The sequence below is a fragment of the Oreochromis niloticus genome, linkage group LG10 (genome assembly GCF_001858045.2).
Source record: "Oreochromis niloticus isolate F11D_XX linkage group LG10, O_niloticus_UMD_NMBU, whole genome shotgun sequence".
Classification (NCBI taxonomy): Eukaryota; Metazoa; Chordata; class Actinopteri; order Cichliformes; family Cichlidae; genus Oreochromis; species Oreochromis niloticus.
The window spans coordinates 25,556,143-25,576,751 of NC_031975.2; the positions used below are offsets into that span (position 1 = coordinate 25,556,143).

At 39.4% G+C, this 20,609-nt stretch overlaps 1 protein-coding gene across 6 annotated transcripts in view; it reads left to right on the forward strand.

The window, feature by feature from the left end:
- cadm1a (cell adhesion molecule 1a) overlaps positions 1-20,609 on the forward strand; it is a 455,295-nt gene that overhangs the window by 392,438 nt on the left and 42,248 nt on the right. For 4 of the 6 annotated variants that reach the window (XM_005458478.4, XM_003453705.5, XM_005458479.4 and 1 more), the window contains one exon: positions 12,461-12,547. The exons of the other annotated variants lie outside the window; for them this stretch is intronic. In XM_005458478.4, coding sequence (XP_005458535.2) covers positions 12,461-12,547 — 87 coding nt within the window. The remainder of the gene's footprint in view (positions 1-12,460; positions 12,548-20,609) is intronic. 6 annotated transcript variants of the gene reach the window in all.

A 20,609-nucleotide genomic window follows, 5' to 3' on the forward strand; every position in this document is an offset into this window, starting at 1 on the left:
GTTGTTTTGTTTTTTTTTTTCTCTCTGGCTGTTTTGTTTCCTTGTTGGGCTGTCTGGGGCCAGCCTTTGACGGGGGGTACTGTCACGATCCTGGGTCCTTTTGACCCAGCGTTTTGTGTTTTCTACCAGTGTCATTTTGGTTCTGTTCTTCCTCCGGTTTAGTGTTGTTCTGTTCTGCCGTCTACCCCTGTGTTAAGTCCGCGTTGCTAGTCTGTGTCTTTGTGTGTATGTGTTTCCTGTTTTATTGTGACGGTCTGTGTCTTATCTCAGTGTGTTCAGTTTACTCTTCCCCTGTCTCGTCAGGTCTGATTACTCCCAGCTGTGCCCTCCTTTTGTGTCTCATTCCCTCGTTATCCTTCTGTGTATTTAAACCTCGTGTCTGCCTCTGTTAGTTGCTGTTTCGTCTGTGTTATTCCCCTCCATTTTCCTGCGTATTCTGGCCGCATTATTCTCCCTGCATCTCCGTTTCATGTTTCAAGGTTTCAGGTTTGTTTTTTGCTTAGCTTTTCCCAGTTTAGTTCATTCTTAGGTTTTGGGTTTTCGCCCACCTCTTCTCCGTTTGTGTCATCCTTTGGTTATTAAAGCTCGCTCACCACTTAAGCAGTCTGCATCTTGGGTCCTTATCTACACTCCACACGTCTGCCACATCGGACGTGACAATCCCTTTTGGTAGACCCTGAGCATGCAGAGAAATAATTTGGCTGCTATTGTCAGATGGAATTAGCAGAGTGGAAAGGCTTGGGGTTTTTTATGTGGGGTGTGAAATACAAGTTCAGTGCCTGATGGACACCAGCTGAAAAGATGTTATTTACAGCAGAGCGAGCTGCTGTGCTAATGATGAGTACACTAAAACAAGAGAGGTACCATTGCAGACCAGGAAATGGCTCACTGCCACCTGCTGTATTATACTTATTAGTTATTATACTAGCTGTGTCTTTTCCAGAACATTTTTTTCTCCTTTTTTTCCAAGGATAGTATGAAATCACTGCTACCTAACTATAGATGTGGAGCTTTGTATTTGTAAAATTTATAAAAATGAATAAAATTTTTGACTGAAAAAACTTTTTCACATTTACTGAGCCACTAGGGCACACCAATTGGTAACAACTGCAATTGAACCTTAATAATTTGTTCATGCTGGAGAGGCGGTTTAAATCACGTGTGAAGCCTCCTGCCAGAGAGGCAGTCCACACTGACAATCTCTCTCCACAGGCATTATACTAAATAGCTGAAGGACTAAATACTCCATCCTGTAGGGAAATATGATGCTGAAAATATTTTTTTTAACTACACGTATTCAAACAGAACAATTTTTTAAAATATTGTCATGCTGATGTGTTTATGATAATGGGCTTTTTTAATAATTATATTTTGCACAGAACTGTAAAACCTTTGTAACAGATGTAACAATGTAGCTAAGGCTGTAATGTGCAGTGTTGGGTAAGTTACTTTAAATTAGTAACTTAGTTACATTACTAGTTACTTCTCTAAAAAAGTAACTCAGTTACTTCAAGTTACTCGTTACTTTCAAAGTAACTAGTTACTAGGGAAAGTAACTTTGGTTTTACTCAGAATTCTCTTGTTAATGTGTTGCTTCCGTAACTGGATACCCAGCAAGATTGTCAGTCTTCTATCTTGCTTACATGCCACAAGTGCACTGTGCCACCTACCAACAGAAAGGAAAAAATAATGTGCACATTTCCACGAGAGAAATCCCACGCCTGGACCGTCGTTGACCGCCGCCATGATTCTAGCCTGCTTTTTACATCCAACACAAAAACTGCAGTCGTGGTGCTTTTGATTGTACTCAGAACTTGGAAATTCTGCCTTCTGAATAGGAAGATGTAGGTAACACCAGACTGCAGATGAGCTGCATACAGAGCTGGACTGGGACAAAACAATCGTCCCGGGCATTTTGACTAGAGACCGGCCCGCCATTATAGGTTAAAAATCATAAAGCCTTTGAATGAAAATAAACGCTGTTGTGACAGTGATGTACACTGTTCTGATGGTATATATGTATCAATCTATCAATTGTTTGTTGTAAGACTCAGATAATTATTATTTTTTTAAAGCGAGACATTTTAAATGAGAATAATAAAGAAAAGTATTTCCTTGTCCCCCCCTTTCCCTGTTAATGCCCTACCTGGCCCCCTGGCAACACTTTGCTAGATCCACCCCTGCACAGTTACCAGCTGTCAGCTACTTAGAAAAGGATCCTGGTGTTATTTGTCTCTCAGAAACAGTTCATAACTTCCCTTCAACTCATTCATGTCACCTAAAAGGTAAACCTGTTTCTCCATCACCTGTTCAGCTCTGATGATTCAGTAAGGACATCTCCTGGTTTCATCTGCATGTTTCCCTCTCACCACATATCCAAACTGATATCATGACCAGCAGTTTTACAGCTGTGGCTCCAGCAAACATCAGCTGATACTAGAAATTAATATTAAATAAATTCTAACAACAGCTGATCAAGCTTAAACGTGCTGCTGTTGTTTAACGCGACATCCGCTGGTTTCCTCTTTCTGGCGCAAAGTGGGCGATAAATAAACAAGAGAGAAAAGCCGATCAGCTGATCATTGATCAGTTTCGTGATTGAAGTAGAAACGGGAGAGGAGAGAATGAGAGAAGAAGAGGCAGCTGTGCAGCTTCAGCTTTGTGTCTTTTTCATTGTAGCTGAAGTCCGGGACAAACTGTGTTCCTTTTCACCTCAGTACGAAACGCGTTTTTACGGGACGGTTGGCAACTCTAATAATTAACCGTATGAACAAAATAAAGTTCAACATCAGTAACATAGCACCCACACAGCTGTATAGAAACTCCGTCATGCTAGCTAGCACGCAGTACGAAAATGTCAGCATACCGAAAATAAACTCCACCTAAACTTGGTTTATATCTGACTCCGATAGACTGCAGGTCATAACTTCTTACCTGAAGTTCAGTTCACCTGACACGCGGACCGGCGGCCGCCTCGGGTCTCTCCTCTTGCCTCCCTTTTCCTTCATCCACCTGCTGGCCTCCACCACTTGCTAATGTTATTGAATCTGTGGAAGCTCCGCGATATCCACCACACGAAGTAACGAGTAACGAGCCTATCTAAATCCCAGTAACGAGTAACGCGTTCCTGGTTTTGGCATAATAACTAGTTACCGTGCTCGTTACCACAATAATAACGTAGTTACTGTAACGCGTTACTTAATAACGCGTTAGTCCCAACACTGGTAATGTGATTACTGAATTTAGTACAGTACGGTATTTGAAAGAAAAATTGTAAATATAGGTCAAAATCTAGCTACATTTTTAGTACAGTCATTGTACAATGCAATGTGACCACAGTAATAGTGTTATTTTGTAACAATGTAAAATTGCTACTTTGTAACACGCGCACTAACCTTAAAAGACCCTGTCTGTGCATGCAGATGTGTTTGTACTCAATTACAACACAGATAAAAGCATCAGTAGCAGTAAAAGTTTACCTTAAACCCATGTTCTCCCTAAGTAGCAAAATTCATAAATCACAACTTTGCATTTAGTATAAATTTTGTGGTATTTATTGCTGGCATTTTGTGCCTCTCTCTCACTCGTCCTAACCAACAAAACCCCATGGTGAGGGCTGCAAGTCGGCCTCTCTTATCCACCCACACTCCCCCTGGTGAGAGAAACACAAAGATAATCATGGTGCAACATGTGGGCAACTAAAAGCCTTGCACACAAAAAAAAGACATCCGCCATTAAAACCACAGAAGACCTCCATCCTTTTAGAGCTAGTCTTTTGATGACTTTGATGTGTCTGTGGGTCCCACACTCCTAATGCCTACAGTAATTCAGCAGCCAATCGTGCCAAACATTCGCCTTGCTAATGGGAAGACAGGATGTTGTGGTAGAGCTGTCAGAAGCTGATTCTCACATTATGTTTCAGAGCTCCTTCCAACACACATATGCACACACACACACACGCACACACAAGCATGCCACCTGCTGCTCCAGCACTATCAGCACCATGAAAGCATCTCTGCAGTCAACCTTTTACGTCAGCAGTAGCTTTAAGAAGGGCATGGCTCTGCACAAAAACATGACCCCTATAGGCAATAAACTGCTTGAGTGAGTCACACTGACCTCAGCTTTGTTCTCGTGTTTGTGTTCCGTTTAGATAAAAATGAGCTCTGATGCATATGCCCATTTCATTTTGGTTCGTTTTGGGTTGGTGCGATAGCTGCCAGTCACACTGCGAGAGCTGTCAGTTAAACTAAATACATGGATCGTGACTACGTGAAAAATAGCATTCCACACAGCATTCCACTGCTTGCCGCCAGACGCACTGCAAGATTCATTTGAGATGGTACAGAAAAATAGACCAATCATTAAATTTTATAGTTAGATATTATTTTTATAGTAATTCAAAATCTAGATTACTTTAAAAATCATTAACAGACTGTTAGTTGTTATGGCTGTAATTTACAGTATAACAGGATATTATAAACTTATAGTGAAAATTAAAAGCCGAAAAAAGGTTTCTCACCAAAACTGTTTCTGGTCAAGTTTGTCTCTTGCTCTTCTCTGCTTTTCAAACAACATCCCAGGAAATGTTAGTAAAATATGTAAATTATAGCAAACTATTCTCACGTTGTATAAATGATTTAATATTATGTGTACCTGAGTGATTTGTGAAGTTCTGTCAGCCTAATGTCAGACAGAATGTTCTTATTGTTACAATACACTTCCAACTTACACCCACTGGGCACTTTATTAGGTACAACTTGCTAGTACAGCATTCAAGCCCTTTTTGCCTTCAGGACTATCCTAATTCTTCATGGTAAAGATCTAACAAGGTGCCGGAAGCATCAGAGATTTTTCTCCATATCGATATCATAGCATCACACTGTTGCTGCAGATTTGTTGGCTGCAAATCCATCATGCAAATCTCCCATTCCGTCACATCCCAAAGCTGCTCTATTGGATTGAAATGTGATGACTGTGGAAGCCATGTGAGTACATTCACTTGTCATGTTCAAGAAACCAATCTGAGATTTGAGTTTTGTGACAAAGTCCTTTATCCTGCTGGAAGCAGCAATCGGAAAATGGGTACACAGTGGTCATAAAAGGATGGACATGGTGAGCAACAATACTCAGGTAGACTGTGGAATTTAAATGATGTTCAGCTGGTGCTAAGAGGTCCACAGTGTGCCAAGAAAATATCCCACACACCATTACACCACCAGCAGCACCTACAAGGGGATGAATGCATGTTTTCATGTTTGTTCAGACCGAATTCTGACTCTACCATCTGAATGTCACAGAATTAGACCAGGCATGTTTTTTTAAATCTATGCCACCAACAAACATGCAAGTTTCAAAATCACTTAGATCACTTTTTTATCCACATTCTGATGCTCAGTTTGAACTTCAGCACTTAGATATTTGTTAATTAAATATTTGTGTTAATGAGCAGTTAAACAGGTGTAACTAAAAAACTGGCCAGTGAGTGTGAATTGCATCCAACCTTACTGACTAAAGATTGGATTTTCCCTGACAAATTAACAGAAGCAAAAATAACGAATTTAATTTAACCTTATTTCTGCTGGGATTTTAAAAGTAAAGCAGAGCAGAGTAGCAACAGTTCTGCATGTTTTTCCAACTATCATTCAGCTTTGCCTGGAATAACAAAAAGAAGTTGGCACTAGCTGTTTAAAAGACCTCTTAACAACAGCTTCACCAAAAACTACAGTTTCACGTGGCAATGCCAGACAAATGAGTCAGTTCTTGATTTTAGGCACAGCACTTGGTCAATAATGCATACAGTTAGTTATACCTTTATAATGTCTTTGTTACACAATATGTGCCTGTGAGGCAGAAAAGAGCAGTATGGGCTGCTGTTTAGTCCCCAGCCTCCTCTTTGGGATCTTAGTATAGCTCTTGAATGAAGAAGCAACAATATGTCTTGTTATTCCTTGGCATAGACCAAATGACCTGGTTTACATGTGTGAAAGCACACTTGTGTTAACTGGGCAGATTAAAGAGTTCCATAAAATAAGTACATACATGCTAATTGTTAGCTACCATATGTTGCCTCCAGGCTATTTCATTCAAGTCCAGTATATCACGAGATCCCGCATATATATGCAGGGTAATAAAGATGAAGGCAGTAATACTAAGCCAAAAAATAGAAACAAATGTAACCAATTACCAGTGTTATTGCTTTAGAATATCCAGCAATGCACAAGGAGATGTCATGAAAAACCATCAATTTTATTAAATGACTTCCATGAAATGAAAATTCTCAGCCACTCTGTCAACCTCGGGCCTTAAAGCACACACATTACAGCTCTGTAACTTGCAGCTATGTAAAGTCTTCATTGGACCTCCACCATCATTACTCCCTGTGCTCGGCAGCCAAAACAAATACAGCCATATAGCCGGCATCTCCTCTAATGCATTTGAGTCCTAAATATTGTGACCCTAAGTGATGGAGAGCACCATGAGACTGGCTGACACTAACAATGTTAACAGTGAAGAAAGCAGTCTGTATTGCTCCAACTCTCACTGCCTCTCATACTTCACAGGGTAAGAAAACACAACCATCAGGGTTTTCCTTTCACAGTCGAGTGAGACCCAACGCCGAGGGGTTTTAAGTTGTTTACAGGCTGCCGCTTACCCAATAACTGAGTTCTCTTCTTCTCTGCTCCTCCACCAGCACTGGATTTTATTGCACACTAGCAGCATGTTTAGTGACCCTGTTGCTCTCAGTCATCCTTCTACTTGCTTTACACTTCTTCTCCTTCAAATTGCATGGCAGTTTTTCCCCACAAATCACTGTTATCTCTTAGAGTCGCATCCAACACGCCTTGAAGAGTGTCCCAAAACACCCCGTTCAAGCTGCCTGTGCTCTTAGTTGCTTAAATTGCACTTGAGTGGAAGTGAAATTGCAGATGTAAAATGTTCTGAGGAGGAAAGGTAATTCATCACTTCCAAAACAAATTTGCATGGACTTTATGTTTTAAATCCCTTCTGTCTGTTATTAAGACCTAACAAGATATATGAGAAGCAATATTTTAGATGTTTCTTTAAAATTTATCACCACAGGCAAGATGGATTGTGTCATAGTGGCTTTCGCTCTTAAGTTACAATTACACACAGTTTCACATGGACAAGGCTGTCAGGTCCTGTCAGGTTCCCATTACATTAATGAATACCAAAGTTTATTTGTGTGTGTTTATACATATTCTCAAATTAGAGAGCAGCTTTTTCACTTTTTGTCTCCGAAAGAAAGAATCTCAACTCTGAATAGGTTGTACACTGGATTCAACAACAACATCCTTCAAGAATTGTGTTGTTGCTATATTAGTTACTTTTTATATATTTTGTAATTCCTCCGTGGAAATGGAAATCAAACTTTACAGTTCAAAGATACACAATAGGCTGATTTTTTTATACACATTTACAACTTTGGAATCTGAAAAAAGACAATTTAACAGTTGAACCAAGAACAGTTCCTGCTTCAAAGAACAGATGAAAAAAGGAAAGGGCTCTAACTGGATCACCTAAGAAAACAACAAATCAATGATGCATTTGTGCAGCGTTTTAGAAAAACAGAGGCAAAAGAATGCAAGTAATTAGAGACAGCATCACACGAGGCCACATCTACAATGTTGTTTAGCTGCTAGAATTAGGCTAGAAATTTCTGAATTTAGTTTGGAAAATATTAACGTTTTACCCGTTGATCTACATTCCCGCTCTCACCTACGGCCAAAAGCTCTGAGTAGTAACCGAAAGAATGAGATCGCCGATGCAAGTGGTGAAAATGAGGTTCCTCTGAGGAGACGGAGTAGAACTTCTACTCCTCCACATCTAAAGGAACCAGCTCAGGTAGTTCGGCCATTTGACTCATGTGCCTCATAGGTGAGATGTTTCAGGCATTTCCTACCAGGAGGAGTCCCAAAAGCAGGACCCAGGACAAGCTGGAGAGATCAAAATTTCATGTCTATCTTGGGATCAAATTGGTGTTCCCACAGATGAGATACAGGAGGAAAGGAAAAGGGAGGGTCTGGGGATTTAGACTGCTGTCCCTTGGATCCAGACCCTGATAAATGGAAATAAATAGACTGTACTATTCAACAGCAGTACAGTATGCTATAAACTAGCCAGTGATTTACCACAGCCAGGGTATTTGCCTGTACTTTCTGGCTGTAGCTCACTAGGTAGGACAGGGCCTCTACTAGTTGGAAGGTCGGTGGTTCGATCCCTGGCTGCTCTAGTCTGCTTGGCATATATCCTTGTGCAAGATCCTAACCCCAAGTTGCTCTCTGATGAGTGTGAATGTTAGCTAGAAGGTGCTTAAGTATATTAAAGTAAAAAGCACTTGTATAAATGGGTGAGTAAGGCATGTTGTATAAAGTGCTTAGAGTTGAGGTAGAGTAGAAAATTACTATATAGGAACCAGTTCATTTACTTGGGAAAGATTAGTTTAATACATTTTAATTATTAATTAACTAATTTGGAACATTGCGTGTGATGTCAGTAAAAGGATAGTTAAGCTCATCTGCAAAAAAAAAGGTTAGGAATTATAAATACTCCAGTGTTGAATACAATAAGTCTATATGAATGGTGGTACATAAATCAAAGCATTCAAACAGTATTGTTGTTTTATTAAAACCATTGCAAATTTAAATAGTTTTTGCTGTCTACGATCATTCGGTCTTTGCTGCAGCTCTTTCTTTCCCCCAATTTCTTATTGGTTGGCGATGTTATTGTGCAAATATCGGGTTCCTGTCTCATCTGGTGCTCACACAGAGTTCTTTAACTCGTTGGCTTTAGCAGGAATGATTCCTGTCAGGCTGTGTCTCAGGGCTTCCTGCAGTCCTGCTCCTTTCGTTCAAACCAGAAACACTGATTCATAAGCCTCATCAGTAAACAAGGCCCGGTGACTCAGCGGGAGGAAAAACACATTCAGCCTGTCACATTTGAAAGTCAATGAGCTCCAGCATTCTTTGATACATTGCACCAGCTAGCCACCAATAAGGAGAGATGTAGTGTACGTTCAGACAGTCTCGCCAGTGTTCCTTTGAATCTTTTTTGTAATGCTAAGTTTTTAATGAGTTGTTGACACTGATGATCCCAAACATCTGCTGGACCCTCACAGTTCATGATGGGATAAAACCAATTAGACAGCACCACCCCCGAGCTGGAGTTTGTTGGCTCTCAAGCATGTGTGAAACTCATCAGTTCAAGCTTTGCATGCCAGCCGACTTCCCAATGGATCATTTCTCTCTCTCCCTTTGTCTGCTCATTGGTCTGTACAGTCTTTTGTATTGTCAAGGTTGTCTTTAAATAACAGAACTGTGGATAGATTAAAACTCTAACGTACATCAATAGAGTTCCAATGCTAATCCCGATTACCTGGAGGCCTCAATTTGAATTGTCAATTTTGCTTCAGGAAGAGTTCTGAGGGGCTGCTTTGTATTTGAAATGCTTGATTCACTTTTAATTGAGTGCATAAAACAGATACTTTTGAAACCAACAACTGTGATTTTTATGAACTTGCCACGAACAGCTTCTGCCCTCAGGGAGGATTCCTTTTATATAATAAACAACCTCTGTACCCTTACGGAAGACATCAGAAACAGCAGGGTAATGTTTATTATCATTTTAATGTATCTTTGGAATATAAGCTTTTTAATTCAGGCTCATTTCATAGTAAAAAATATATGAGATCAAACATTAGACTTTGAACATTCAGTTCTGCAAATGTGATTTACTCAGCTGGAAAGTTACCATGGTGTAAACCCTAATGCAACTTTTTAATATAGTGTACCTTTTTTTCCCTACTGTATGTGGCTTTTTAAAATACTAATACAAGTCAACACTTTTTTGAAACTATTTTCATAAAAATACAGAAAACTCAATAAACTACTTATTACATTCTGTGCATGGAAAATGACCTCTTCTGCTTCTTTGTGTTGTCTGTACAAGACATATACATTAGAGTGCAAAAGTCTTGAGCCGCCCCTCATTTGTTTATATTTTGCATTAACGGGGCCACACTTTTTGTCATTTTTAAAGTGATCTTAAGCACAGATTTCTGAAGGTCTTTTGCTTTGCACTGCCCTCTGACTCTTGCAAGTATTAAAACAGGCACCAAACTCAAGGAATGAGCGAGTGTTTAGTCTACATATAACAGATAATTTAGCAAAGAACCAATTTAGACACTTTGTTACTAGCAGCCTGTTGTAAAAAAAACAAAACAAAAAAAAAACCACGAGCTGTTCCCATTGGCTTCGTTTAATCTATGAAAAATGGCAATGATACTACAGTTTGAAGGGCATAAAATAATATTTGTGCCCCAGTAAGATGATTTGCAAAGACTTAGTGGCAGAAAATTTCTCATATTGTTATAGCGAAGAGGTATCAGACCTAAAACAGCATCTTTAGCAGATGAACAGTATCTGAGAGCTGTGTCCTTAAGAAAGAGAAAAATAATCCGTAAAGACCTGAGAGATGGATCTTGTCCTTCAGCTGATCTGTCAGCTGTTCACCAAAGCCTCATTAGAAGTGGTCTCAATGGAAGATTGGCTGTTACGAAGCCATTATTAAGGAAGGGAAATGGAGAGAAAAGGCTGAGGTATGCCAAATTTCACAAAAACTGGACTGAAAGTCAGTGGCGACGGGTCTTATGGAGAGCTGATTCTAAATTTTTGGTTAAATCAATGTATCCATGTAGCATCATCTTCAAAGCATCTGATTGGCATGACAATGATCCAAAACACTAGCCAATGCAGTTAAAGAATTCCTGGTTAAAAAACAAAACAATGGGACAGTAAGCAGTCGACGGGACACTATGTGGTCCCCCCAAATGATTGAAACAGTTTAGGATCATCTGCACAGAGAACAGAGCAAAAGCCAGCCAACATCCAACGAAGAGCTTTGAATGTCCCTCTAGAAGGCCAGAGAACTATTCCTAAAGACTATTGAAAGAAATGACAAAGTTTCCCTAAGAGACTTGAGGCTGTGTTGAAGAATAAAGGCGGTCATAGCAAATATTAACTAGACTTGCACAAACTCTGCTTGTGCCTTCAAGCTTTCTTCTATTCTTCAAAATATAAAAAAAACAAGTGTTGGCTCGAGACTTTTGCACAGTTCTGTATGTTGGTGTATTACACGCAGTTACCAGTTGCAACAGTGTGCTATTATTTAAAATTAAAAGTAAACTAATAAAGAGTAAGAAAGTGTACTTGTTTTACACAGGTTTCAGTTGCAGTAGGATCTCTATGTAGAAACATATCAAGTGCAGCAGTTTGCCAAAGATAAACACGAGCTTACTTTTTAAAAATAATTTATGAAAATTCATTTCACTAAATATAATTATTGCAGCATACATGTGCCATCAATTAAAGGTAAAAAATAGCACTATACAGTGCGTGCAACTGTTAAGCCGACCCTTCTTCTGTCTCCTTCACCTTTGTCTGCTTAACTTTCCTCTCCTTCCTCCTCTGTCCATAAACATTTCTTTCCAATCATTCTTATAACCCAATACTTCATTAAAGTGTGGACCAGCCTCCCTCCTTATCAACAGCCACAAATTACTTATTTTTTCAGCACCTTTTAATAACCCCAACAGGTTTTTCAGCCCATTGCTAGGCAATCAGAGCGGCATGGGAGGTCTCTAACCAAGCAGCAATCCCAGTGGCTTCATATCAGTGCAGCCCTGCCACTCCAACAGGGAAAATGTCACTTTGATATCTCCCCCTGGTCATTGTCAGTGTGGGGAGTCTAACCCAGCTAATGAAGTAAAAAGGAAAAAGCTGTGGGAGGAAAAATGGTCTGTGGTCAAGATCTGTGTTCTCAACGGCCCTGCTTGATGCCTTTCATTTGTTTTATATGTGTGTGTTGTTAATCCCCTCCTTCTGCTTTTGTGCCGTGTCATTTATCGTTTGAATTTCTCCATCAATCTTTTGCTTTTTTTTTGTTTTGGGCTAGTATCATCACCAACTTTGTGCTGTTCTCCTCCGAGAAATTAAGAATGCACAGGCATATTTATTTGTCAAAACTCCTCACTGCATAACAATGACAGCATAAGTACAACCCCAGCACTTGTTACTCATTAGACATTTAATCACTTCTAACAAACATGTGCTTGCTATCTTTCATGTCATGGTGTAATGCCTGTGAATAGACATAAAAGAGAAGAGTTCCCAACAAGATCTTTGATCATCTCATTCGGGTGGGACGAGATGATCTGTTGAAGTATCATCATTGTGTCAACATATTTAATGCACTGCGATCCAGCTAATTTATCAGAAAGTCTGCCGCAGACCTTTAAATCACCCACATACGGTGGCACACAAAGAGCTGCTGGCCCGAGATAGTATCAGTAGTGTTCACAGTGACTTTATTTTATCTTCATGGCTTTTATACTTATTTGTTTCCCCGCTTTTGTTTGTCATGTATTTGTCCCCTCATCCAGATGCTCCCACCACCACCCCTAAATCCACCACAGCCACCACCACCACCATCATCACCACCACCATCTCCTACCCCGAAATAAATCAAGGTACAGTATCACCTCCACGCAACCTGTTTATCTCTGTGTGCTTATGATTGTGTGAGTGTCTGTGTGTGCGCTCATGTGCATGCATGCTGCCTTGCTCCCAGTGTGCTGGATCCTTCCCTGTGTATTCCCATTTTTATTCCACAGTGGCAGCTTTATTTAGTCATGATGTTTTTGTCTTTTACCAAGTTATACACTGAAGCCATCATTTAACAGCTAAACCTAATGAGGCTGAGGCTGCAACAGGTATGCACAATCCTCAAACAAAATGCAGTATTAGGATGTTAATCTTGCTTGTTTCTTGGCTGTCAGCTCCTCTTATATGATAAGGAGTTGAGCAATCAAACTAGGCACATAGGTTCCTATCTATGTCAGACTTTATGATGACATCATGTTGCCTAGCAACCAACTAGCAGGGAGCTAAAATTAACCAATTTTGCTGAACCAATCAGGAGTTAAATAAGCCAAACTTGGCATACAGGGACATTTGGGAATGTTCTTATTTACATCAGATATTATGACATCTTCATGTTGGATGGGAGCCTATCATATCTCGGCTGTGAAAGCTATTTGTTGTTGACCCAAATGCAGAGCATTGGAAGCAAAATGAGCATTTAATGCTAATCCATAATACAGGAACTTACTAAAGGATAACCTGAATATAACCAAACTAAGAACAGAAGACTCAAACAACAGAGCTAGCAATTAAACCAGAGAAAATTATAACCCTACACACACCCTACACCTATACAGAAAAAGCCCAAGGAAAACCTAAAATAATGGACATCAAATAATAAGTAGAATGCAAACAGGCCACAGGATAGGAAATAACAAATAACACTATATAGACTAAATAAATCATAATACTACATTTCAGAGGGAACAAAACAGGAACAGAAGTTGAACATAAATCACAAAACCACTAACAATAAAGAACTAATAGAAAACTTGAAACCAAGGCTCCAAATCCCAGGGACCATGACACAACAGTGTAGCAATGTGCTAACATGACCCATTTTTCCCGAGATGATCAGGAGTTGAACAACCAAACTTGGCACATAGATACATCTTAGGCCCCCGAAGGTTCCTTTTTATACCAAATATTATTATGTCATCATGTTGCCTGGCAACCACCTATCAATAGACTAAAGCGACCCATTTTAGCTGTTATGCTCCGATATCACCTTCTAAAAGCATTTTATTATATTCGTTTTACAACAACACAAATTTATACTGGCAAAAGTTGAATTATGCGTAATATCTTAAGATGCCGTCACGTTACCTGGCAACCAAGTGCGTTTTTACTTTTGTCTATGTGTAGTTCTACCAGCAACACAGAGATGCCAAACAATACTGTAGCATGGGCATGCACTAGTAATAATAGTGAGTTCCAAATAATATCTGAAAACAGAAGTTACACTAGCTCACCCTGAGCTTCTATTCACCGATGAAGAAAGTGAGTTGCAGGGGGCTCGTGAAAGAAATAAGCAGATGTTGTTTTTAGAGCCGCATTTTTTTTTTTTATGTATTAATATGCTGTCTTTCTGAGAGCTTTGGTCAGGATGAGACCACCGCAGACTACACTGCGTTGTAATACAAAAGCATCAAGTTGATATGTTGCAATCCCATATATACAAAAGAAAGGATATTTCCCACAATTTTATTCCCATCTGCAAAAAAGCAAATACTTAAAAAAATAGAACATCACAATGTGGCTTCTGTTGCCTTGTAATTTTCTGGTGCCATTTAAAAAAGTGCATCTGATTGTGCCATTTTAAATCTTTCTCTGGCATTAAACAATTTATTCTTAGCAATTGCACCCCAGAAATGGTAGGGTTGCAATCTGAGGCATCAACATGGCAAATTACAACTCATATAAACAAATAAAATGCACAAAAGCTCTTTGAAAGGCTGATTAACATGGAAAGATTAAATAAAAAACTAGCAGAATTTAGACAACCTCAGCTATATTTTTACTTTGTAAGTATGTGTGCAAGTGAGTGGGTGAAGACGAGTTTTGATGTTCAAAGGACAAATAGTAGGCCAAGGTTTAGTACCTCGTGTTGTTTTGTTGTCAGTGGAAGTAACCAGGTGGTCGTCACTGCTTGTTGTTCCCAAATCGTTCTCAGCAGGGTTTCAAAAGAAAAGCCAGGTGCATAAAAACATGTTGAAAAAGAGTTCATTTTTCAAATTAGACTGCTGCACCACTATACTTTGCACCAGATCACAGTAACGTGACACTTCACTATGGCATCAGCTTAATTGGCATGATGTCAAGAGCTGGTGCAAGCAAACATCTATATGAAGCTGTGAATAATGAAACATAAATAGTGGGATTACTATGACAATTCTGTGAATTTGATGGTTCTGTAGCATTTACTCACTACAGACACACGAGTCGCCTTTTATTTGAAACTCATCTCTCATTCAGAAAGTCAATTATAGATCATACACTAGGTGGGTTGTGGAAAAAGGCGAACACTGAGGGTGAACAATAACTAGAACATGAGCAGTTGAAAATTAGACCCTTTTGAAATAAGCAAATTTTATCTCGCTCTTTCAACAGCAGAACTCGAGGCTATTGTGACTATAAATCTCCAAAGGGTGCAGATAGAAAACATCACTTTATGCCTCGTCTCAGAAATCAGCCTGAGCTCCAAATGCAATCAAAGCCTCTCTGACAGACCGCTCAATTGGAACAAATCTCACAAGGCTGGCAGAAATCACAGGCATTGTGCTTGATTATGCCATCTGATTGGATTAAAGAGAATACCTATCTATGCAGGCTGATTGATAGCTCCTTTGCCTCAGATCAAGGAGTGTGGAGTCTGCTCTGGCCTGTTCTGATTATAGCAGTCCTGACTGATTCAAAGTGAGATCTGTGCTGCTTTGCAAAATAATTATGCTCCTGCTGTGAATAATAGATTTACTTTAAAGGTAAATAATAAGACCAGAAAAAAATATTTTGCAACCTCTGCTTGCACAAAATGAGCAAATTAGTCAGTGAATTAAAAAAAAAGTCGTAACCCAGGCCCTTAATTGCATCTTTGCTCAGTTCGGATCAGTCATGCTAAAACGACAGCTGGGTGTAGCCATGCTTTCTTGTTTCTTCAAAACGAGCATCTTGAAGAACATCACTAACTCTGTGATGCCGACTTTAGAGCTCATGCCGTTGACGGTAATTTGTAAAGACTGTGGCTGTATGTTAAGGGACATCTCGTGAATTTGTAACTGATTAGAAGTCTCCCAATGGCAAGAAGGAATCACAGTAGGGCTGAAGCCAGTCCCAGCTGTCTCCCAGCTGTGGGCAAGAGTCACGGTACACTCTGGAGAGGTTTCTGAGCTTTTGCAGGGATAAAACAGACCATTCACACCTATGGCCAATTTAAAGTCACCAGTTAACCTTGGGTGCATGTGCGGGAAAAAATCGGAGAAGCCTGGCAGAAATGGGAAGAACATACAAACGTCACAGTGGGGACATTTTGGTGATTTGTCTGACAGCAATCTGTGTGGTGATTGCATGCACTACATAATGCTTATTGCAATCGTTTTGCTTTAAATCAGGTCACTTATTGATCTCCAGGTGAACTTACTCAATACAGGGTAATAGGGAAACATCAAATATCTGCTTTTGTTCCACTGGGATAATTTAAGGTTTGGTTTTTGGGGGTTTTTGGGTGACTGTTTGCATGTTGACAACCAGTTTGATTGCCTGATTTTTTTTTTGTCTTGTCCTCTTGAAATGGAAATTATTGAGAGATATGATATTGATTGGCAAAACTACACAGTCAAGATCAAAGTTGTGTTAAACTTAAGTCTAACTCTTTGATAACTATAAATTTAAACAGCACAATGCATTTCATTTTTCATCTTGGAGAAAATACAACAATTTTCAAAATAGTCAATATGCTGGATAAGATTTTTATAATTCAATTCAAATTTATTTTCACTAGTCAGATGACCCCCGATGTGAGCAGGCACTTTGGCGACTCCCTTTGACAGGCAGAAACATTCGGCAGAACCAGGTTCAGGGAGGGGAAGTCATCTTAGTCAGTCAGGGGTGAGTGGAGGGAGAAAAGGCACACTGTGGAAGAGAGCCAAAGATTAATAATAACCAATGATTAAATGCAAAGTGATGTATAAACACAAAATACCTGCTCGGCTAAACTCAAGTCTACTTTTGGTTGTTTCGATCATTTTCCATTACAACTGAGTAGCACATACGCGGTTTGGGGTCATTATAGCAACGCAACAGAAAGTCTCGTGACGTCATTTGGATGCAACACAAGCACATCACAATAAGGGAGGACGTCAAGGTGATTGTATACCCGCTGCTCAGTCCATGGACCACAATGTTGGGCTTCAAAAATTGCGATTTTGCTTTTCATGGACTCACTCTCGTGAGTCATCAAGTGATGCCAGTGACTGGCCAATCGGTGGCATTCAGTCTGGTGATGTTACACTTCTGGATTGACTCGGATGGCTTGGGACCCTGGCTGCACCACCACCTTACGGAAACCCTAAAACTGAGTCGAGCTGAGGGGAGTAGATACAGGCTGGAAAAGGGCTAATACAGAGTGAAAAGAGGTGAGTGAGGAAGAAACACTCAGTGGATCATGGAAGGCCCCCAGCAGCCTAAGAGAAAGTGAATGTATGAAACTATAAAATTAAGAAAGGTTATGCATGCTTATTATGAAAAATCTATACAGTTTTTATACTATTTATAAATAAATATAACATTTATGGTGCAGGTGCATCTACGAGAGAGAATAAATGGAGCTTTCACTGTCACCTTAGACTCTTAACAAAAGCAGGCTCAGCTGTGATGGCATCATGTTGGGTATTTATGGGTGTGTATATGATACCAGTTCTCATTTTCCCTTCCACTTTAATGCCACCTCTTAATAAGTACAAAAGAATGTCTGGAGAAAATCGCACCCTAAACAGACTCTCACTGAAAAAGAATTATGATCATTGACTGTCTCTGCAGTAAAAAAAAACAACAAAAAAATCTCTGTACAGTATATTGGCAAGTTATTTCAGTCCCCGGTGAGCAGAACTTACGTTGAGATGCGTGGGCTTCACCTGATAAAGCCAACCTCACGTCGGCAGGGCCAATATTTTCAGGTTGAAACAACCCACTTATAGTTTCTGCCAGATGTCCTCTCTTTGCTTTCAACTATCAGGGGCATTCCATTATTACTGTGTATATAGATTGAAGGCAGCAGACTCATATGGCCATAATACGCTCTGCCAGTTGATTTCATTTACCCACAGTGTGCCGCACAGATCAGAGACCCACTGCCAAATGAATCTATCAGAGTGGGATTGGATTTTTTTTTTTTTTTTTAGCAATTTCCCATTAGAAGGACAGAAAAGAGAACTTTAAAAAAAAATCTGTTAGAGTCCCACCACATGGCTTTTAAGTGCTTGGCAGGGTTTAGAAAGTGACATGGGAAAATGACTAAATTACTGTTTTCACCACTAAATAAATTTCTAAATGGAGATATCTTGCTGACCAACTCCCGCAATTAGGATATAATAGTAATTTCCACTTACAGTCACATGTCATTTTTTATACTTATTAAACCCTTTTCAGGAACTGCTTCTTCTTTTTCAGTAACCTAACTTATTTTCTCTAATGCTTAGCTAGTTGTATTCTTCTTATTGTCAGTGTCAGGGTAGAAGAAAGCTTTTCCTTGAAAAGTAACTTTCTGAGCAGCACACTTTCCGTGGGTGCATTAGGTTCATAATAATAGTCACGGCCAAGAGAGAGGAGAAACTGACCTTAAAACCACAAATGTGCTGCTTTATTCAACATTATGATGTCTCCCATCAACAAACTACGGCTAATCTTTGCCTAATTCGATACAGCAACAAATGAATAATTGTTCCTAAGCCAGGAATGAAAGAAATGCATAATGAATGGGTACCTACTGCAAATAAAACAATCAGGCGGCAGGGTAGCATTATTTTTAATTGATGAAAGACCGTAAACGGCGCTGACAACCAATTCATTTAACCCACACTATAAACAGAACATACAACAAAACCAGCACGGGGAGGGAAAGGAAACAAACATTCATTACATTTGTCAGGGTCTTAAAATACATAAACACCATCTGGTAAAGTGACTTAGGAATTTTATGAATTTAGATGTGCCTCCACCTTCTATTCTAACCACTAACACATCCTTACATAGTAATGCACTGTCACATACTAATGTGTGGTATTGTTACCACTTTGTTCAGTTTGAGTTCCTATCCATTTTCAAATTGGAGCCAGCCAGCTATAACTAATTTGATTAAGGTCAATAGCAACACAATAATTGACGTCATGTGACATTAGAGCGCCTCAGTGGAATTATAGTGCTCAGTATCATTGAAAACAGCAGTCAGGAGCCCAACATAGCTTCTTAATGTTAGAGTATATTGTCTTTTAGAGGTATTAGTGCATTTTATAGTGACCACAAGGAGATGAAAGTTGTAAAGCAGGGCCAGGAGGTAATCAGGTTGCCACAATATCTGAAAAGTATCACCAGCAAACACAGTTTTGCAACCTTTCAAATTACAGCTCCTAAAATAAATGCACTATGTTAACATGTTTTTGGACAACTGCAGAATTATGTCAATAAATCCTGTATTTCTATTATTGAATTAGTGGTTTTTGTTTAACACTATTGGATCGAAGCACCTGGGTTTTTTAATCCTGAACCTATAGCCGTGCTATGACATACAGTACATGGACATAAGTATGTGAAACGAGATGTCAAGAGAGGGGCAGATCTAACTGAATGGCCTGTCAATCACTAGTTTTTAGCCAAAGAGCGTATCCTGAATCATCATGCTTTGTAAAACTTGGAATGATCATAACTTACAAAATAAACTTACTTAGAGAAGATTCATGGATGTAGTGAAGGAGGGTTAGTGTGACAGAAGAGGGTAATGGAGAATGGAGGATGAGCCACTTCAGCGAGACTAAACTTAAATGGTAAATGATCTGGTTCTTACCTAAAAATTGATCCCATAAACTCATGAGAAGCCTTTGCTGAGGACAGGTCAGACTGGCATTTTCCAGAGACTAAGGACAGGAAGTTGTTGGTTCAAACTACAGGCAATGCCCCCAGTCGCCATTTTAAACAAGAAGCAGGTTTAAGGCATTTCCACATTAGCCTCACTTTTCAGACCTGCAAACTACTTACTGTCTGTATAGCCTATATCATGCTAAAATTCAAGCCTTCTCTTTCCTTTTGCCCCAAACTGGTTGTTGCAAATGACTGCTCTCGGTAAGCCAGAGGTTTCTTCCTGTTAAAAGGGAGTTCTTCCTCCATACTTTTGCCTAATGCTTGCTCATAGGGAATCATGATTGTTGGGATGTTCTCTTATTCTCTCTTTACTGTGCCACATAAAAAAAATTCAAATTTGAATTAATCAATAGAAATAACAATTCGTTGTTTGATTTTTCTTTTCTACAATTTTCAGTGATAAAACTTTCTCAACATCAAACAATAATAGTAAATAAAAATAGCTTATATTTTCTAGAGTACTTACTACTACAGGGTTTTTCCACAGTTATTTCAATTAATTGTATTGTAGACATATATGTGTCAAATTTAGTGGCAGTGTATGTGAATCACTAACAACTTAATTACCAATGTGTACAAAATGTTGTGGCGTTTGTTCCATTTATCAATTCAATTCAATTTTATTTATACAGCGCCAAATCACAACAACAGTCGCCTCAAGGCGCTTTATATTGTAAAGTAGACCCTACAATAATACATACAGAGAAAAACCAAACAATCATATGACCCCCTATGAGCAAGCACTTTGGCGACAGTGGGAAGGAAAAACTCCCTTTTAACAGGAAGAAACCTCAGGCAGAACCAGGCTCAGGGAGGGGCGGGGCCATCTGCTGCGACCGGTTGGGGTGAGAGAAGGAAGACAGGATAAAGACATGCTGTGGAAGAGAGGCAGAGATTAATAACAAGTGTGATTCAATATGGAGAGGTCTGTTAACACATAGTGAGTGAGAAAGGTGAGAAAGGTTTATCCCTAAAAACAAC